This window comes from Entelurus aequoreus, linkage group LG27 (assembly GCF_033978785.1).
Source record: "Entelurus aequoreus isolate RoL-2023_Sb linkage group LG27, RoL_Eaeq_v1.1, whole genome shotgun sequence".
In the NCBI taxonomy this organism is placed as follows: domain Eukaryota; kingdom Metazoa; phylum Chordata; class Actinopteri; order Syngnathiformes; family Syngnathidae; genus Entelurus; species Entelurus aequoreus.
In genome coordinates this window covers 31,819,883-31,841,618 of record NC_084757.1, presented here as the reverse complement: position 1 = coordinate 31,841,618, position 21,736 = coordinate 31,819,883, and the positions used below count along the sequence as shown (strand labels likewise).

Genomic DNA, 21,736 nt, shown 5'->3' with positions numbered 1-21,736 from the left:
AAAATTTCCTACAACTAAATGAAGATAAAACTGAGATAATTGTTTTTGGTGCTAAAAAAGAAAGGTTTAAAGTCATCCAACACCTTCAATCACTGTCCCTGAAAACCTCAAATAAAGCCAGAAATCTTGGGGTTATTTTAGATTCTGATTTACATTTCGACAGTCACATCAAATCAGTAACAAAATCGGCCTACTATCACCTCAAAAATGTAAAAAGACTTAGAGGGCTCATGTCAGCTCAAGACTTAGAAAAACTTGTACATGCCTTTATTACCAGTAGGCTAGACTATTGTAATGGTCTCCTTGCAGGTCTTCCCAAAAAAACTGTCAGGCAGCTACAGCTTGTTCAGAACGCTGCTGCTAGAGTTCTAACAAAGACCAAAAAATGTGAGCACATTACACCAATTCTTAAATCCTTACATTGGCTCCCTGTACATCAGAGAATAGATTTCAAAATCCTCCTGCTCACATATAAATCACTACATGGTCTAGGGCCCAAGTATATCACTGATATGCTCCCACTATATACGCCCTCTAGATCACTAAGATCTTCTGAGACCAATCTGTTAGCGGTTCCAAGAGTAAACTCAAATCAAGGGAGATCATCATTCAGTCACTATGCAACACATAGCTGGAATAAACTTCCTGAAGATGTCAGACTCTCCCCAACTCTCACTACTTTTAAAACTAGACTGAAGACTTTTATGTTCACCTTAGCTTTCAGCTAAATCTTTTAATCTTTTAACTTTTAACGTCTGCACTGTTTTTATTTTTATTGTCTGCATTTTAATTTTGCTTTTATTTTCTTTCATTTCACTTTGTTGTCTGTGAAGCACTTTGAGTCTGCCTTGTGTATGAAAAGCGCTATACAAATAAAGTTGCCTTGCCTTGCCTTGCCTAAACAAATAATAAATACTTAAATATTAGACACGTGAACATCTACACAACAATAATAATAATAAAGAAAAGGTTGAAGATGTTTATCATAATTCTTATTCTTTGTACTTAGTGAACACTTGTAGCCTCCTGAAATGATTTTTTTTTATTTAAACGGGAATAGCAGATCCATTCTGTGTCATACTTGATCATTTCGCGATGTTGCCATATTTTTTAGTTAGTGAATGAAGCGCACATTTGTAGTTGTTTCCCCATATTTCTACACAATAACTCATATGTAACACTAGTGAGCAGTAAAGAATATGGAGTGATTATTGGTCTAGAACATATTTCTATTATGTTGTTAAACATTTTTTAATAATTTCAGAAAATTGTAGAAGTAAAGAAACAGGTCTGTAGTTTGTAAACTGGTCTTGAGTCTTATAAATTGGTACGACTTTTGCTATTTTCATTTTGTTCGGGAATTTGCCTGTTTGAAATGATAGGTTGCTGATATATGTTAAAGGTTCTGAAATCTCTTCTATAATCTCTTCAATGTAATGTAGTATTTAGTAGATAGATACCACACTGTCCTTTCAACCATTCCTAAAAGACTACAATTTAGCCTCCAACAAATAACAGGACTTAGAAATGTTCCGGTCTCAGATGCTGCTTTTGTGCCATTTTTTGCAACTGAATGGAATGCTAACGTGGGTGATTCCAGACTAACAATTGATTTTGGTCTGGTAGTGGTCGTTCCACTGCCATCGTTCTATCATACAATACCTCAATGCTGACGAGGCAAAATTCCATTCTAACGACTATTGTGCGCATTGACAGAATTTTTTTTTTCTCACTACAATAGATTGGCACCAGCTACTAGACTAGATCTGACAAATCTAAGGCTATGACGTGAATTGATAAAGCCTACTTGAATGAGAGGTGGAAGGTTTTCATAGGTATCGTTATAGACTACTGACATTCTGGTCTTGTGACAACCCTTGTAGAGTGTATCTTTTACAAAACAGGACCCCCACTACCCAGCTAGTGGTGCATATTTGACCACACTTTTTATTGACGACCATTTTACAACAACTCCTTTCTTTGCCAACATGTTCTCATTTGCAATGACAGCTATAGTGTGTTTTTTCTGTAAAACACACACACACACACACATTCTTGTATGTGTTACCTTCTTGAGACCTCTGAAAAAGGCCTACCTCTTTAGGACCACCCTTTCTAGATATACTAGGATTTGTATTTACAACATTAATAATACAGTCGTGGTCAAAAGTTTACATACACTTGTAAAGAACATAATGTCATGGCTGTCTTGAGTTTCCAATAATTTCTACAACTCTTATTTTTTTGTGATGGCGTGATTGGAGCACATACTTGTTGGTCACAAAAAACATTCATGAAGTTTGGTTCTTTTGGGAATTTATTATGGGTCTACTGAAAATGTGACCAAATGTGCTGGGTCAAAAGTATACATACAGCAATGTTAATATTTGCTTACATGTCCCTTGGCAAGTTTCACTGCAATAAGGCGCTTTTGGTAGCCATCCACAAGCTTCTGGTAAGTTTCTGGGTGCATTTCTGACCACTCCTCTTGACAAAATTGGTGCAGTTCAGTTAAATTTGTTGGTTTTCTGACATTGACTTGTTTCTTCAGCATTGTCCACACGTTTAAGTCAGGACTTTGGGAAGGCCATTCTAAAACCTTCATTCTAGCCTGATTTAGCCATTCCTTTACCACTTTTGACGCGTGTTTGGGGTCATTGTCCTGTTGGAACACCCAACTGCGTCCAAGACCCAACATCCGGGCTGATGATTTTAGGTTGTCTTGAAGAATTTGGAGGTAATCCTCCTTTTGCATTGTCCCATTTACTCTCTGTAAAGCACCAGTTCCATTGGCAGCAAAACAGGCCCAGAGCATAATTCTACCACCACCATGTTTGACGGTAAGTCTGGTGTTCCTGGTATTAAAGGCCTCACCTTTTCTCCTCCAAACATATTGCTGGGTATTGTGGCCAAACAGCTCAATTTTTGATTCATCTGACCACAGAACTTTCCTCCAGAAGGTCTTATCTTTGTCCATGTGATGTCAGATTAAACAAAAATTATTTATTTTTTTACTACATTTTCCAGATAGCTTGCTTATTTGGCCTACTTCACTTGTGAATAGTTTGAATACTGCAAACTAAAATACAGTAACACCTCATTTTTGTTTTATGTTCTGCAGACGTCCAGCAGGTGTCAGCAGAGAGTCAAGAAGAGATTCCCTCCAAGCAGCAGGAGTGGCACACCAGTGTGGGACAAAAGGAGCTCCAGCCCCCACACATTAAAAAGGAAGAGGAGGAACTGTGGGGGCAGCTTCAAATGTTGGTGGAGGCTAATGATGAAGATGGAGCTCAGTCCTTACAGCTTCATCACAGTCAAAGTGAGGAGAACAGAGGGGCGGAGCTTGTAACTCAACACATCACAGAAGCTGATGGAGAGCATTGTGAAGATATAAAGTCAGAACCAGACAGCATCGTTGCTCCACTGTCAGACATGGACCACATGATGTCAGACTCTTCTGATCACAGTGACAACATCCAAAAACCTTTGGAGAGTAAACATGACCCTAAAGGTGATACGAGACATCACACTAACAACAAACACTTTGCCTGCTCTGAATGTGGAAAATCATTGAGACAGAAGAGTCATTTTACAAGACATATGAGAATACATACTGGAGAGAAACCTTTTATTTGCTCTGTTTGTAAGAAGAGTTTCTCCAGAAAGCATCACATGATCACACACATGAAAACACACACTGGGGAGAAACCTTTTTCTTGCTCAGCTTGTGCTAAACGATTCAACACTAAGAATGAAATTATATTACACATGAGAATACATACTGGAGAGAAACCTTTTACTTGCTCTGTTTGTAAGAAGAGTTTCTCCAGAAAGCATCACATGATCACACACATGAGAACACACACAGGAGAGAAACCGTTTAGTTGCACTGTGTGTGTTAAAAGGTTCATGTATAAGCAGCTTGTCAGTCAACACAAGTGTGTAACAGTCATGGAAGCTGCAGGGATTTAAAAACACTTAAACAGTGATTGTGCTAAATGTACTTTTAAACACAGCATGTTTAATATGAATGTATATTTTATGTTGTATGTAATGCTTCTCATCTTCTAGTGTTGGCCTGCAGTTACTTTTTAAAGGCCTACTGAAACCCACTACTACCAACCATGCAGTCTGATAGTTTATATGTCAATGATGAAATCTTAACATTGCAACACATGCCAATACGGCCGGGTTAACTTATAAAGTGCAATTTTAAAATTCCCGCCACACTTCTGGTTGAAAAACTCCTTTGGATATGATTTATGCGCGTGACGTCACAAAAGCAACGGAAGTGTTTGGACCCCACCGGACCCGATAGAAAAGCCTCTTGTTTTCTTCGACAAAATTCCACAGTATTCTGGACATCTGTGTTGGTGAATCTTTTGCAATTTGTTTAATGAACAATGGAGGCTGCAAAGAAGAACGTTGTAGGTGGGATCGATCGGTGTCTTAGCGGCTAAGTACAATACTGTAATATCTGTGATATTTGCATTAGTGTACTGTGTCTTTAAGGGTTTGGGGGAACGCGCATGCGCGATGAGTTGGCGGAGAACTCGAGTGTGTGTGAGCTCGTGTATGTGTGTGCGTTACTTTTTGAACTACAACCAGTTACCGCTAGTTAATAAAGCGATTGAGCAATTTGTTTAATGGACAATGGAGACTGCAAATAAGAAAGTTGTAGGTGCGATCGGTGGAGTGGCGGACTACAGCAACACAAACACCAGGAGGTTGTGTTGTGTTTTGAGCAGGATAGCAGACGCACTACGGTGAGTACAGCTTTGACTTCCAAACATTTGATCGCTTGCCCGTACGTGCGTGTCGATATGTGCATGTGACGTACGTAACTTTGGGGAAATATATGTTTCTTGCCGACTCTGATGGCGGCCGGGGTGTCGTCAAAAGCGTACAACGCCCGCCGCCGCATCTAAGTTAGCTACGCAGCTAGGTTAGCTTCTGTTTTTTTAGCTTCGCCAAGCGGAATATTATTAATCGTGTATTTACATGTTCTTGGTTTAATAGTATTATTGATCTTCTGTCTATCCATCCAGTCAGGGTTTTTTTTTTTTTAGTTTCTCTCTACATTTGAGACTGCTATGCTATCGCGTTGGCTACGCAGCTAGGTTAGCTTCTGTTTTTTTAGCTTCGCCAAGCGGAATATTATTAATCGTGTATTTACATGTTCATGGTTTAATAGTATTCTTGATCTTCTGTCTATCCTTCCAGTCAGGGTTTTTTTAAAATTTAGTTTCTATCTGCATTTGAGACTGCTGCTATCACGTTGGCTACGTAGCTAGGTTAGCTTCTGTTTTTTTTAGCTTCGCAAAGCTGAATTATTAATCGTGTATTGACATGTTCAGTCACTGTGAATGTCCATTTCGCGTTCTCGACTCTCATTTTCAAGAGGATATAGTATCTGAGGTGGTTTAAAATACAAATCTGTGATCCACAATAGAAAAAGGAGAGAGTGTGGAATCCAATGAGCCAGCTTGTACCTAAGTTACGGTCAGAGTGAAAAAAGATACGTCCATCACTGCCTCTCAAGTCCTTCACTGTAACGTTCCTCATCTACGAATCTTTCATCCTCGCTCAAATTAATGGGGTAATCGTCACTTTCTCGGTCCGAATCTCTCTCGCTCCATTGTAAACAATGGGGAATTGTGAGCAGCACTACCGCTTGTGACGTCACGCTACTTCCAGTACAGGCAAGGCTTTTTTTTATCAGCGAGCAAAAGTTGCGAACTTTATCGTCGATTTTCTCTACTAAATCCTTTCAGCAAAAATATGGCAATATCGCGAAATGGTCAAGTATGACACATAGAATGGATCTGTTAAATAAAAAAAGTTCATTTCAGTAGGCCTTTAAGTTGTGTGCATTAATAAAATATTATATATGTGGCTAATGTTTTATTTAATTTTCTCATTGTTAAAGAGAGTAAATCTTAGTATTTTCATTTTTTTTGTGTCTCTTATAAAATCACAGATTTTTTCCATTGGATTTTGTTGATGTTATCCAATTAAAAGTCTGAATTAATAAAATTGTCAACAAAATGTGGACTCTGGTAGATTAGCAGCATTGTTACATCATGAATGTTAACTACTGCAAAACTTTAACCAAAGAAGAAAAAGGCTGAAGTTAGCAACACATCACGGAACTTTAGAGCCATCGCGAGTGGAGATGGTTGTTTTTATTAAAGATTAAGATTAAAGATTAAAGTACCAATGATTGTCACACACACACTAGATGTGGTGAAATTTGTCCTCTGCATTTGTCTCATCCCCTTGGGGAGCAGTGGGCAGCAGCGGCGCCGCGCCCGGGAATCATTTTGGTGATTTAACCCCCAACTCGCTGCATTTGTACTTATTTCACCACACATCTTCACTTTTAATCTTAAAGTCTTCTTCAAATATATTGTTGTAGGCTTCTAAGATTTGTGTTTCTGGTGTGTGTAGTCTGTGGAAAGGGTTGTTGTCCCTTGTGGATCCAATTGTTCACTTGCACATATACATCATCATCATCATCATCATCATCATCATCATCATCATCATCATCATCATCATCAGAGGTCACCGGTCCACTACTGGATGAAACTTTAGCATTAATATTTTAATATAAGTGAGACCTAATTATTCCTTGATAATAAGACTAAAAATACAGATTTAAGCACTGTATTAGAATGCCTCTTGTAGTACTCCAACTCGCCACACTGTGAGAAGTGGGGGCGATCGTGAGCTAGCAAATGCATGTTGCTATCATGTTTTATCAGCGAGGAAGACAGCATTTGTGTTTTGTTTTTGTCAGATCCAAGTTTTAATGCTCTGCTGAATAAATGAATCACTACGACAATATCCATCCATCCATCCATCTTCTTCCGCTTATCCGAGGTCGGGTCACGGGCGCAGCAGCCTAAGCAGGGAAGCCCAGACTTCCCTCTCCCCAGTCACTTCGTCCAGCTCTTCCCGAGGGATCCCGAGGCGTTCCCAGGCCAGCCGGGAGACATAGTCTTCCCAACGTGTCCTGGGTCTTCCCCGTGGCCTCTTACCGGTCGGACGTGCCCTAAACACCTCCCTAGGGAGGCGTTCGGGTGGCATCCTGACCAGATGCCCGAACCACCTCATCCGGCTCCTCTCGATGTGGAGGAGTAGCGGCTTTAGTTTGAGCTCCCCCCGGATGACAGAGCTTCTCACCCTATCTCTAAGGGAGAGACCCGCCACCTGGCGGAGGAAGCTCATTTCGGCCGCTTGTACCCGTGATCTTGTCCTTTCGGTCATAACCCAAAGCTCATGACCATAGGTGAGGATGGGAACGTACATCGACCGGTAAATTGAGAGCTTTGCCTTCCGGCTCAGCTCCTTCTTCACCACAACGGATCGATACAGCGGCCGCATTACTGAAGACGCCGCACCGATCCGCCTGTCGATCTCACGATCCACTCTTCCCTCACTCGTGAACAAGACTTTGAGGTACTTGAACTCCTCCACTTGGGTCAGGGTCTCCTCCCCAACCCGGAGATGGCACTCCACCCTTTTCCGGGCGAGAACCATGGAGTCGGACTTGGAGGTGCTGATTCTCATCCCAGTCGCTTCCCACTTGGCTGCGAACCAATCCAGTGAGAGCTGAAGATCCTGGCCAGATGAAGCCATCAGGACCACATCATCTATGGCCATTACAATTGATTAAATCACAATTATTGAAATTCAACGATTTGGTGCATTTGCAAACAGCTAAAATGATGTCTCAAGCAAACTATAACCTGCTACCCAATAATGTACAACACTTCTTCTCAACAAAAGAGGAGGAATATAACCTTACATACAAATCTAATTTAAAACATTTGTATGTTCATACAACACTTAAAACCTTTAGCATATCAGTATGTGGAATTAAATTATGGAATGGAATATCCAAATAAAGACAAAGACATCAAACAAAGCAGCAATATGATTCAGTTTAAAAGTGTTCACAAAGTACACAGAACAATAATTATGATGAACATCTTGAACCTTTTTTTATTTTTATTTTTTGTTGTTTTGTTTTTAGATACAATTGTTCATGTATTTAATATTTGTTTACTTACTATGGTATATTATTTAATTATTCACTGTTCTGTTACAGAGAACAAGGACAAGGGATAACATTGCTATGGTATGAAAAGGGGTAGGATTAAATAAGCTCAGCTTCTTCCTACTCCTTTCCGGGCGTGCTGTAATGAAACAACTGGACATATGTGATGCATTACATTGTATTAGTATTGTATGCATGTTCAAAATGAACTGAAACTGAACTGCACTAAACTGAACTGTTACTCTTTATAGTTAATTAATTAGTAAATTAATAACATATTTACTGAATACTGCTGCTGTTTCACTTTTTTGTGGTGTCATTTTTCTACCTGTTAAGAGAAGTATTTGAACTTAAATATATATATATATTCCTCCATATTGGCAGCCATAGTGATTCATTTATTCGGCAGAGCCTTAAAATTTGCATCTGACAAAAACTAAACACAAATGCTGTCCTCCTCGCTGATAAAACATGACAGCAACATGCATCTGCTAGCTCATGATCACCCCCACTTCTCACAGTGTGGCGAGTTGGAGTACTACAAGAGGCACTCTAATACAGTGCTTAAAGGCCTACTGAAAGCCACTACTACCGACCACGCAGTCTGATAGTTTATATATCAATGATGAAATCTTAACATTGCAACACATGCCAATACGGCCGGGTTAACTTATAAATTGCGATTTTAAATTTCCCGCCACACTTCCGGTTGAAAACGTCTAGATATGATGACGTATGCGCGTGACGTAAACGGTTGATAGAAGTATTGGTACCCAATTGAATACAATACAAAAAAGCTCTGTTTTCATCTCAAAATTCCACAGTATTCTGGACATCTGTGTTGGTGAATCTTTTGCAATTTGTTTAATGAACAATGGAGACTGCAAAGAAGAAAGTTGTAGGTGGGATCGGTGTATTAGCAGGGGACTACAGCAACACAGCCAGGAGGACAGAGATGGATAGCAGACGCGCTAGCCGGCTAACTCACCTTAACTTCCTCCGTCTCGCCGACCGCTTCTGTGATCGGGTGAAGTCCTTCATCGCACCGTCGATCGCTGGAACGCAGGTGAGCACGGGTGTTGATGAGCAGATGAGGGCTGGCTGGCGTAGGTGGATAGCTAATGTTTTTAGCATAGCTCTGTGAGGTCCGGTTGCTAAGTTAGCTTCAATGGTGTCGTTAGCAACAGCATTGTTAACCTTCGCCAGGCTGGAAAGCATTAACCGTGTATTTACATGTCCACGGTTTAATAGTATTGTTGATCTTCTGTCTATCCTTCCAGTCAGGGATTTATTTATTTTGTTTCTATATGCAGTTAAGCATGATGCTATCCCGCTAGCTCCGTAGCTAAAGTGTTTCGTCGATGTATTGTCGTGGAGATAAAAGTCACTGTGAATGTCCATTTCGCGTTCTGGACTCTCATTTTCAAGAGGATATAGTATCCGAGGTGGTTTGAAATACAAATCCGTGATCCACAATAGAAAAAGGAGAGAGTGTGGAATCCAATGAGCCAGCTTGTACCTAAGTTACGGTCAGAGCGAAAAAAGACATGTCTTGCACTGCATTCTAGTCCTTCACTCTAACGTTCCTCATCCACGAATCTTTCATCCTCGCTCAAATTAATGGGGTAATCGTCGCTTTCTTGGTCCGAATCGCTCCAGCTGCATTGAAAACAATAGGAAAATGTGAGGAGCCTGTCAACTGACTACGTCACGCTACTTCCAGTAGGGGCAAGGCTTTTTTTTAATCAGATACCAAAAGTTGCGATCTTTATCGTCGTTTTTCTCTACTAAATCCTTTCAGCAAAAATATGGCAATATCACGAAATGATCAAGTATGACACATAGAATGGATCTGCTATCCCCGTTTAAATAAAAAAAAAATCATTTCAGGAGGCCTTTAAATCTGTATTTGTAGTCTTATTATCAAGGAATAATGAGGTCACACGTATATTAAAACATTAATGCTAAGGTTTCGTCCAGTAGTGAACCGGTAACGTCTGATGATGATGATGATGATGATTATGATGTAGATGATGATGATGATGATGATGATCATATGTGCAAGTGAACAATTTCCACAGACTACACACATCAGAAACATCAATCTTAGAAGCCTACAACAATATATTTGAAGAATATTTTAGTATTAAAAGTAAAGATGTGTGGTGAAATAAGTACAAATGCAGCAATAAAAACAACCAACTCCACTCGCGATGGCTCTAAAGTTCAGTGATGTGTTGCTAACTTCAGCCTTTTTCTTCTTTGGTTGATGTTTTGCAGTAGTTAACATTCATGATGTAACAATGCTGCTAATCTACCAGAGTCCACATTTTGTTAACCATTTTATTAATTCATACTTTTAGTTGGATAATAACAATTTGATAATAACAATAACATGCAATGAAAAAAATGTGTGATTTTATAAGACACAAAAAAAACCCACATGAAAATAAGATGTCCTCTCTTTAATAATGATAAAATAAAATAAAATAGTAGCTACATATATAATATTCAATAAATGCACACAACTTAAAAAGTAATTACAGGCCAACATATAACACTAGAAGATGAGAAGCACTACATACAACATAAAATATACATTCATATTAAACATGCTGTGTTTTTAAAGTACATTTAGCACAATCACTGTTTAAGTGTTTTTAAATCCCTGCAGCTTCCATGACTGTTACACACTTGTGTTTACTGACATTCTGCCTAAACCTGAATGTTTTATCACACACAGTGCAACTAAATGGTTTCTCTCCAGTGTGTGTTCTCATGTGTGTGGTCATGACTTGCTTTCTGGAGAAACTCTTCTTACAAACAGAGCAAGTAAAAGGTTTCTCACCTGTGTGTGTTCTCATGTGTAACATCATTTCATACTTAGTTTTGAATCTTTTGGCACAAGTTGAGCAAGTAAAAGGTTTCTCGTCAGTATGTATTCTCATGTGTGTGGTCATGACATGCTTTCTAGAGAAACTCTTCTTACAAACAGAGCAAGTAAAAGGTTTCTCGCCAGTATGTGTTCTCATGTGTCTTGTAAAATGACTCTTCTGTCTAAATGATTTTCCACATTCAGAGCAGTCAAAGTGTTTGTTGTTAGTGTGATGTCTCGTATCACCTTTAGAGTCATGTTTACTCTCCAAAGGTTTTTGGATGTGGTCACTGTGATCAGAGGAGTCTGACATCATGTCGTCCATGTCTGACAGTGGAGCAAAGATGCTGTCTGGTTGTGAGTTTATATCTTCACAATGCTCTCCATCAGCTTCTGTGATGTGTTGAGTTACAAGCTCCGCCCCTCTGTTCTCCTCACTTTGACTGTGATGAAGCTGTAAGGACTGAGCTTCATCTTCATCATGAAGCTGCTCCCAGGGCTGCTCCTCTTTAATGTGGGAGGGGGCCTGTAGCTCCTTCTGTCCCACACTGGTGTGCCACTCCTCTTCATGACTCCCCGCTGACACCTGCTGGACGTCTGCAGAACATAGAACACAAATGAGGCGTTACTGTATTTTACTTTGCAGCTCTTATGCCAACGATCCACATTATGTGAGGTTGGCCTAATAAAATATATGCATAAAAACTATAATATCTAAATCATTTATAGCTCTTATTAGACATCTTACTGGAAGTATTTTATGGTTGTGGACTTTTATTAACCAACAACAGGACAAACATGAAATATGGTGATGATTGAATAATAGTTAGTTAGTTAAATGGATATGCAGTCACGGGTGGCAGCTGTCGGGTCCTAGTCGTTGTTTGTTTACATGGACGCGTCCTCGCAAGACACAAAGTTGAATGATAAAATCCAACCTTACCCGAACAAAAACCATGCATGATTTATCCGTGAGAGTCTTGATACTATTTTACTTGACCCAGCCACACACAAATAAATTGTAGCCATCCATGCCTTTTTAAGCTTTCATCTCCTTTGTCGTGTAGAATGACGTCTGGAACTCAAGATAGTTCCACATGTCTTGGAACGCGACCGACTTATAATCCTTGATAGTACTCAACAAATCTTTAGGGATCTATTCCGTTTCAAAGTTAGATTTTTTTCTCGTATCTGCTTTTCGCAGGAAGATCTAGGCCAGGGGTGTCAAACTAATTTTAGAAGGGGGGCCACATGCATAAAAATCTACTCCCAAGTGGGCCGGACTGGTAAAATCACGGCAGGATAACTTAAAAATAAAGACAACTGCAGATTGTTTTCTGTTTAAAAAAATAGAACAAACACATTCTGAAATTGTACAAATAATTACTGTTTTTTTTTTACACTTACATGTTGCAGTCAATAGTATTCTATCTTTATTTGTCTTTTTTACACTTTCAGAATCAATTATGTGGTAATGTTCATCAGTCAACTCATTGGTGTAAATTTCCAATCTATCAAGATAAAAAAATAATATCAAAATCAAATTACAGGATGTTATTTATGTAGTTTGCTCATTTTCCCCGACTGGTGCACTAACATCATGTTTTTTTTTGTTTTTTTTTTACATATGTAGCATCATCTACAAAGATACAAAATAATTGCTATTGTGACATCTAGAGGACACATTTAGAACAGCAGTTTCTTTCATTCAAAAATGACGACTCATTTTTGTACTTAGCAAACTCGTCCCGCGGGCCGGATAAAACCTGTTGGAGGGCCTGATCCGGCCCGTGGACCGTATGTTTGACAAACTTAAAGTACCAATGATAGGTGTGGTGAAATGTGTCCTCTGCATTTGACCCATCCCCTTGTTCACCCGCTGGGAGGTGAGGGGAGCAGTGGGCAGCAGCGGTGGCTGCGCCCGGGAATCATTTTGGTGATTTAACCAACAATTCCATCCCTTGATGCTGAGTGCCAAGCAGGGAGGTAATGGCTCCCATTTTTATAGTCTTTGGTATGACTCGGGCGGGGTTTGAACTCACGACTTACTGATTTCAGGGCGGACAATCTAACCACTAAGCCACTGAGTAGTGAAGATAACGTGACTGAATACAAATATATATTATTGAAGAGTGTCAAACAGGTGGGAATAAATCAGAGTATGTAACTGTGTTAAAATAGAAACTACTTCCCTCATCCATCCATCCATCCATTTTCTACCGCTTGTCCCTTTCGGGGTCACGGGAGTGCTGGAGCCTAAACCTAAAGGCGGGGTACACCCTGGACAAGTCGCCACCTCTTCCTCATGTCATGTTAATTAAAATATTTTTATTGAGCGAAATATAATTTTAAATTTCAAACAAAGCTCCAGATATACACATCAAAGCCATTCATACATTCTAATCTTGCAACTTGTTTCTATATCTAAATTCAAGCAGAGGCTTTCAACACAATGATTGTTATGTCAAATAGAAACTAGATAAATCACTCATTTTAAAAAGGTGTCATCTCCCAATAGCAAAATCTCAAAGAAACAATCTTGTTTCTACAGGATAATCATCATGAAGACAATGTCAAATAAACAAACCTGCTCTGTGTAGCACAACTTGAGGTTTGAAAACAGCATCCAGTAGTTCTTGTAGACGTTTGTTCTCCTCTTTTGTCCTAGAAAGTTCCTCCTCGTACTCTGCTATGGTTCTTTCCAACACTCCAAATATTTCTTCAGCAGTAACATTTAGTCGCTCCTCCATCAACTTTCTCACCTTTTGGAATTCGCACATTTCTTCCTGCGTGTTGCTAACTTCCGGCTTTATGTCTTGGCTCATGTTTTAAATGTAAGACGCGGACTGAAAAGCTGATTTTAAAAGTAAGTAAGTAAGTAATTAGTTGGAGTGCAAAAAGAGATGAGATGAAGACGTTGTTACCATTTGCTGCCAACATGAGTGATGGGTCGTTCGCGAACGATCCGGCTTTAAAAGATCCAGCTCTTTGAAGTAGCAGCTCTTTGATATCAAAGAACCTTTGACTAATTCTTCCTTTAGTTTAACGGCAGCTTGCAGCAATGACATGAAAGGTGCATACTGCCATCTACTGCACCGGAGTATGTCACATGGGCTATATTCATGTACTTACACTAATACTGTATGCAATTAAAAGCAATGCCATTTTGGGCTTAACTTTTTATTTAATTCACTCTTTCTGAGCTGCCCTAACTTAGAGAAATGTAATTTTAGAAGTTTAAAAAAAAGTTTCAAACTTTGCAAATGCACAGATTAGTACAACAAGGAACAGCTAAGTATGCTAAAGCTACACATGGAGGAGACAGGAAGTGATGATAACCGATAATTTAGCTAAAGTTGTAAAGTAGCACAACAAGATAAGATTACATTCTTAGTACATTTTCACACACAGGTTGGGCTATTATAAAGGTTTATATGTAAATATACAAGTCAAGTCAGAGATCATCCCCCCCAAAAAATAATGTGATGAAATACGTTTTTCCATGATTGAAAAGATGAAGTAGATGACTAAAGTGGACTATATCTGTTGATGGCACTTACTTTGACATGCACAAGCAATACAAGTACAAATGTATGGAGGTACATACTTCATTTGCATATGTGTGCTACGTGAATTGAGCATTAAGCCACGGAAGACAATGTTGGATTGAAAATGTGACTGTGGAGCAAAATGTATGCAAACTTTGCACCAAAACATGTTGAAATGGCGGCAGAGATATGGAGGAGTTAAACAAGCCAGCCTTTTATTTGCTGTTCACAAATATATTTACCATATGGCTAAAAGGCAACACAATGGCTCCTAGCAGTAACTGGGATTTGACAAATACCCGGGTCAAACATTGTTTGTGGAAGAGGAGCTCTGAAAGGTAAAATCCTGGTTATCCTAGCACCATATAACTAATATACACTATATTGCCAAAAGTATTTGGCCACCCATCCAAAATGATCAGAATCAGGTGTCCTAATCACTTGGCCCAGCCACAGGTGTATAAAATCAAGAACTTAGGCATGGAGACTGTTTCTACAAACATTTGTGAAAGAATGGGCCGCTCTCAGGAGCTCAGTGATTTCCAGCGTGGAACTGTCATAGGATGCCACCTGTGCAACAAATCCAATCGTGAAATTTCCTCGCTCCTAAATATTCCAAAGTCAACTTTTGGCTTTATCATAAGAAGTTTGGGAACAACAGCAACTCAGCCACAAAGTGGTAGGCCACGTAAATTGACAGAGAGAAGTCAGTGGAGGAATTATGGTGTGGGGTTGTTTTTCAGGAGTTGGGCTTAGCCCCTTAGCTCCAGTGAAAGGAACTTTGAATGTTCCAGGATACAAAAACATTTTGGACAATTCCATGCTCCCCAACTTTGTGGGAACAGTTTGGAGTGGGCCCCTTCCTCTTCCAACACCAGTGCACCAGTGCACAAAGCAAGGTCCATAAAGACATGGATGACAGAGTCTGGTGTGGATGAACTTGACTGGCCTGCACAGAGTCCTGACCTGAACCCTATAGAACACCTTTGGGATGAATTAGAACGGAGACTGCGAGCCAGGTCTTCTCGACCAACATCAGCGTGTGACCTCACCAATGCGCTTTTGGAAGAATGGTGGAAAATTCCTATAAACACACTCCGCAACCTTGTGGACAGCCTTCCCAGAAGAGTTGAAGGTGGACCGACATCATATTGAACCCTATGGGTTAGGAATGGGATGGCACTTCAAGTTCATATGTGAGTCAAGGCAGGTGGCCAAATACTTTTGACAATATAGTGTATGTATGATAATATATGATAATATGCTGAAGTTTAGCGAGTTAAACAATTTTAACATAATTTAAAAATGCATTTAAAAACTATACTAAAAGTTCTACCACAACTGGGATCCGAACCAAAGACCTTCTGCTTCACACATCAGTCAAAAGTCAATAAATCATTGAGATTTGTCGAAATGAAACGTGATTGGTGTGAACTTATTTTTAAGAAGACATTTTTCTTTAATGTATAACACTATTGTTTGTTTTGTCCCTTTCTCTTAGAATCTCCTAATGGCTTCATTCCAAGATTGAACATTTCCCATGTGCAGAATGGAGTATACTGCACTATTGGACAGATGATGTCTACCATCATAGTCCAGGGTGGGGAATCTCCAGCTCCTCTTGTAGTGGACTACATGATGACAGGAAACATCTCTCAGGTGAATGTCACTCCCAATGATGGAGCTGACATGGAACTACGAGAAGCCCTCAACAAAGTATGACATGGATGTGATGCTTACACCCAATATTTGAAGGTGTCCTCATTCTCATTTTCTCATGATGCACTTTGAGGTTGATCAAGCAGCAACCAAGGATGGACTGGCACAAGCAGTTGGTTGCTAAGAAATTCTGCAAATGTAAAAAAAAAAAGCCAGGTGTGACTAAATAAACCCTACACATTTAACCCCTTAATACAGGGTCTTCAACTTTTTTCAGGTCTTTTAGCTGAGAGAGAGGCAGCAATATGCATAAATTACAATACAAAAATATATATTTCAAAAATGTATTTGGACATCATGTTGAAGTCAGACCTAGACTTTAATTCACAACTTATCCCACTTTTTTCTTATCTTTTCAGACCCCTGGTGTTACTCAACTTAGTCGTCCCTCGCCACTTTGCGCTTCAAATAATGCCCATTCACTCAATCACTGCATGCGTGCGTCTATACATACTAGTGTTGTCCCGATAACCAATATTTTGGTACCGGTACCAAAATGTATTTCGATACGTTTCAGTACTTTTCGATACTTTTCTAAATAAAGGGGACCACAAAAATTGCATTATTGGCTTTATTTTAACAGAAAATCTTAGGGTACATTAAACATATGTTTCTTATTGCAAGTTTGTCCTTAAATAAAATAGTGAACACACAAGACAACTTGTCTTTTAGTTGTAAGTAAACAAACAAAAGTATTAATCTACTTGTTAATTTCCTGTTAATATCGGCTTACTTTCTCTTTTAACATGTTCTATCTACACTTCTGTTAAAATTTAAGAATCACTTATTTTTCTGTTATTTGGGTGATACCACAAATTTAGGTATCAATCTGATACCAAGTCGTTACATGATCATACATTGGTCATATTCAAAGTCCTCATGTGTCAAGGGACATATTTCCTGAGTTTATAAACGTAATATAAATAAATTTAAAAAAAAAACGAAAGATGTTGCAATGCCAAAAAATATCAATATAACCATAGTAGTATCGACAAGATACACTAACCTACTTGGTATCATTACACTGGATGTCAGGTGTAGATCCACCAATGGCATTTGTTTACATTGTGACGCCAGTGAGCTACGGTGTGTAGTGAAGCATGTTTAGCTATTCCTCGTCCTGCAGTGATAATAATACTTGTAAGAAACTTACTTTATTTGTCGCCATGGAGGCAAGGATTAGTGATTTGAAAGTAGCTAAAACACTGCCGACTGCGGCTGGACTTTAGCCGTTAGCTGGCTAGCCATGTCTTAAAGCACCTCTTTCGGTGGACATTTCAGTGTTATAACTTCACCTTTGTTGTTAGTTTTTAGGTCAAACTGCGTCTGTTCTCCCTTTTTAAGTACTCCGTATTTGTGTGTTACCAAACATTCTCGTCTGTTTGTGAACCAGCAATGACACGACGTGACGTAACGACGACGGGGGGGCGAGTGGTAGGGGGGCCGGTACTTTTTAGAGGCGGTATAGTACCGACTATGATTCATTAGTATCGCGTTACTTTACTAATAGCGGTATACCGTACAACCCTAAACCATACATACATGCACACACATCTATATACTGTGTGTGTGTGTAAGTTTGTAAGGTTTTAATTTTTGATGGCGTTTTTGGTGATGTCTTTATAGGTTCTGCCACTCCTGAAAGAAAATCCTTTAGGGTCGTCCTTGAGAAACCTGAAGAACCCAATGATATTACAGCAGCTGAACTGGCTGCCCTTCTAAAACCTTCTTATTGTGTTCTGGGAAGCACCAGAAGGCCTCGAGAGGAGTTGATAGTGGTGACATTCAGAGAATTTCTCCAGTGTATACATGTATGCATTTTTTGGCTAAATAAGCTTTCTTACACACAGGGAAAAGTCAGCATATTGCGGTTTGGACACTGCCCATACCAAATCAAACACAATCGGTTCAGTTTGAGGCAAGTTTCAACGACATGTGCAGTAAGTAAACAAGCCATCGTTCCGAAATTCTATTCCAAAGTTTGCAGCCAGCTACCAGGCAAGCATTTAGCAGCGCTTAAGTGAATTGTCCGCTGTGTGGAAGTAAGTATTTTACACAAGAAATGCAAGGAACAAGACAGCCATGTGCAATATATCTTTACAAATAAATTGAACCAGAGGCTCCATCAAAACTTACAATACAATGAACCTTCTGAAGTGAATTAATTAACTCATAGTATGTTTTACATATGGTGAATGTTTATATTCACCTTGGAGAAAGCAAACCAAGTAAATAGTGGGATTTCAGTTTGAGCACATAAATAGATAAGGGCCCTTAGTTTGATATTCGCAGGTGGATTGGATAACTTCTCGTCGGAAAAGAGGCTCTAATTGGAACTTCAGAATGCAAAAGTGATAACCATATCCTTGAGAAAAGACTACCTGTCTAGCTCAACGCCACCATTTGAGTAATGACTTAAAGCACTTGTTTTCCAGACACTTACACAAGAACATCTCCCATTATGGGCTCCTCCGGGTACTGCAGACCTGTTTAATGATGCTCGCTTGTAATAAAGCAACTTTTTGTTCAGCAAAGCATCTCCGACGTCTCTTTTGATCCAGCCGCACTGCCGTGTTGCCCTCCTGCCTGGGATGGCAACACGGCAACAAGAGCAGGCGTTTATTCGGACACTGAATCCTGGACACATCCTAGCAGAGTTCCTGCGATTGGACTTATTTCTAGCCCTAAACTAATTTTTGTCCTTGATGAGACAAAACTAGGGATGTCCGATAGTATCGGACTGCCGATATTATCGACCGATAAATGCTTTAAAATGTAATATCAGAAATTATCGGCATCGGTTTCAAAATTATCGGTATCGGTTTCAAAGAGTAAAATGTAAGACTTTTAAAAACGCCGCTGTGTACACGGACGTAGGTGTAATACAGGGCGCCAATAATCCTTCAAGGCACTGCCTTTGCGTGCCGGCCCAGTCACATAATATCTACGGCTTTTGACACACACAAGTGAATGCAAGCATACTTGGTCAACAGCCATACAGGTCACACTGAGGGTAGCGTATAAACAACTTTAACACTGTTACAAATATGCGCCACACTGTGAACCCACACCAAACAAGAATGACAAACACATTTTGGGAGAACATCTGCACCGTAACACAACATAAACACAACAGAACAAATACCCAGAACCCCTTGCAGGACTAACTCTTCCGGGACGCTACATTATACACCCCCCGCCCCCCGCCCACCCCGGTACATCACCGTACCCTGCATCCGTGTCGACAGAACAGAAATCGCACACATTGTGACCAGGGCCGGCCCGTGGCATAGGCCGTATAGGCAAATGCTAAGGGCACCGTCCATCAGGGGGCGCCACGCCAGTGCCACAAATGTTGGAGAAAAAAAAAAAAAAAAGTTGGTACTATTATTTCTAAATACAAAGGTGTGCCCCCTCCCTTTCCGTATCATGACTCTTTTTGGACGTCACCACCAAAAAATCAACACAATATGTCAAAATGGCCAAAACTGTCAGGTGCCCAAAAGAAGAGAAAAGAAGAGGAGAAATGAGAAAAAGACAGAGGTAGCAGGTAGGTAACGTTAGCCTACATGAAATTATTTGTCTGTTACAGAATGTGATAGTAACCTGGCTTTTTAGCATTAAGCTAATGTTACATGATTCGGCAATTGCTAATCAATAAATAGCTAGTTCTGTTTTAACGTCGGGTTAATATTGTGGAGGGGGCTAAATTATTATGGAAAATAATAATGTAACGTTAGGTAATTACAGTACGGGGGCGGCGTGGCGAAGTTGGTAGAGTGGCCGTGCCAAGAATCGGAGGGTTGCTGGTTACTGGGGTTCAATCCCCACCTTCTACCATCATAGTCACGTCCGTTGTGTCCTTGGGCAAGACACTTCACCCTTGCTCCTGATGGCTGCTGGTTAGCGCCTTGCATGGCAGCTCCCGCCATCATGTGTGAATGTGTGTGTGAATGGGTGAATGTGGAAATACTGTCAAAGCCCTTTGAGTACCTTGAAGGTAGAAAAGCGCTATACAAGTATAACCCATTTATCATTTATCATTTACTCCCACCTTACATTCCTCAGGGACATTTGTATTAGATCTTTTAAGCAGGTGTTTTTTGTTTACATTGTTATTGCCTTCTGGTTAGCTAATGTTTGCCCTGCAGGTAATAGTCACTTTTCCACCCCTTTATATATTAGGTATAGTTGTAAGCCTAGTTGTTAAAGTGCAAATCATTAATGTTAATTAAGCAATATCACATGAGAGGGAATGCTGTTTTTTAATTTGAGCACTGCTGTGATTCGGTTAAAGATAATCATAACATAACATTCTCATATAATATGTTTGAAAAAAGGTCAAAGACAAAGCTATTCGGTTTCTTGTGAGTATATACACTTCACTGCCGATGTGGGGGGGTGCCACCTAAAATCTTGCCTAGGTCGCCAGATTGGTTAGGGCCAAGCCTGATTGTGACAATGCTGAGATGCTTGTTTTCATTCAGAAACATCTACCTCTCACACGTCATGACAAGGAGAAAAAGAATTAGCCCACTCTTTGAGCTTCATCTGTTGCACAAATAGACTAATAGTCTGGACTGAGTGAAGCTGTTTTATTTATGTTTTGTGCCTTTTTTCCCCATGCACTTTAAAGGATGGCCGTGTTTTCTACTAGTCTAGACTGAAGCAGTTTTATTAATGTCCATGCACTTTAAAGGATGGCTGTGTTATCTACTAGTCTAGACTGAAGCAGTTTTTTATTTTTGTGCCTTTCTTGTTTATATTTGCATATTTTTGTTACTCATACGAATACGTTAAGAACAGGGCAGATTGAGCCCAGTTCATAGTATACTCTGGACTGAAGCTGTGTGCCTTCATTGTTTTTGTAGCTGTTGTTTTGAGGCATGTTTAAAAATATATATATATATATGCACTTTGTGAAAGTCAAAGTACAGTGTTTCCAATAGTTGTAGTGGGTATCAGGATTATTTCAGGGAGAGCATGTCCCAAATTCCAAGGTTCTGTTTTGAGGCATGTTAAAAAAAAGAATGCACTTTGTGACCATGTTGGCACTTTTTTCCATAACTTGAGTTGAAGTTGTTCTCTTATTTTGGAAAACCTTGTTACATTGTTTAATGCATCCAGCGGGGCATCACAACAAAATTAGGCATAATAATGTGTTAATTCCACAACTGTATATATCGTATCGGTTAGTATCGGTATCGGTAATTAAGAGTTGGACAATATCGGAATATCGGATATCGGCAAAGAAGCCATTATCGGACATCTCTAGACAAAACACATTCCAATTGCTCACACATGCTCAAATGAGCTCCAGATTTTTGTAAACCCTAAGAATCTGGCAGATGATGATGACTTTGACTACCATTGTCTGGTAGCTCTCATGAATGGGTCCATGTTCAGTGCATTAAAGCCAGTGTTGTCTGACGGTATTAACAGAACGGCATGTGTTAAATGTACAACATTACTTTTTGACATTACAACTTTCTTGTTCACTGCCTTTATTCAAGAGAAACAAACATGTCTGAA

At 39.6% G+C, this 21,736-nt stretch overlaps 2 protein-coding genes across 4 annotated transcripts in view; one reads left to right on the top strand and one right to left on the bottom strand.

Annotated features, from left to right (window-relative positions):
* Nucleotides 1-16,667, top strand: part of LOC133644689 (zinc finger protein OZF-like) — a 33,382-nt gene extending 16,715 nt beyond the window's left edge. For 2 of the 3 annotated variants that reach the window (XM_062039383.1, XM_062039382.1), the window contains exon 4: nt 3,122-5,982. In XM_062039383.1, coding sequence (XP_061895367.1) covers nt 3,122-3,972 — 851 coding nt within the window. In that variant the 3' untranslated portion in view covers nt 3,973-5,982. Of the gene's footprint in view, nt 1-3,121; nt 5,983-15,986; nt 16,202-16,277 lie in introns of those variants that run through there. The other variant, XM_062039384.1, reaches the window with a different exon arrangement.
* Nucleotides 10,470-13,869, bottom strand: LOC133644695 (zinc finger and SCAN domain-containing protein 2-like). Its single transcript, XM_062039390.1, has 2 exons — nt 13,525-13,869; nt 10,470-11,534 (listed from the first exon to the last, which is right to left on the bottom strand). Exons 1-2 carry the CDS (start codon nt 13,760-13,762, stop codon nt 10,723-10,725), a joined length of 1,050 nt encoding a protein of 349 aa, XP_061895374.1. The 5' UTR covers nt 13,763-13,869; the 3' UTR covers nt 10,470-10,722.
* Nucleotides 16,668-21,736: the final 5,069 nt, after the last annotated feature.

What these genes read in the sequence shown, in the direction of transcription:
- LOC133644695 (XM_062039390.1), bottom strand. Translation starts at nt 13,762, where the DNA reads ATGAGCCAAGACATAAAGCCGGAAGTTAGCAACACGCAGGAAGAAATG. An exon ending in AGTTGTGCTACACAGAGCAG is followed by an intron (nt 11,535 to 13,524) that starts GTTTGTTTATTT and finishes TATGTTCTGCAG; the next exon opens with ACGTCCAGCAGGTGTCAGCG.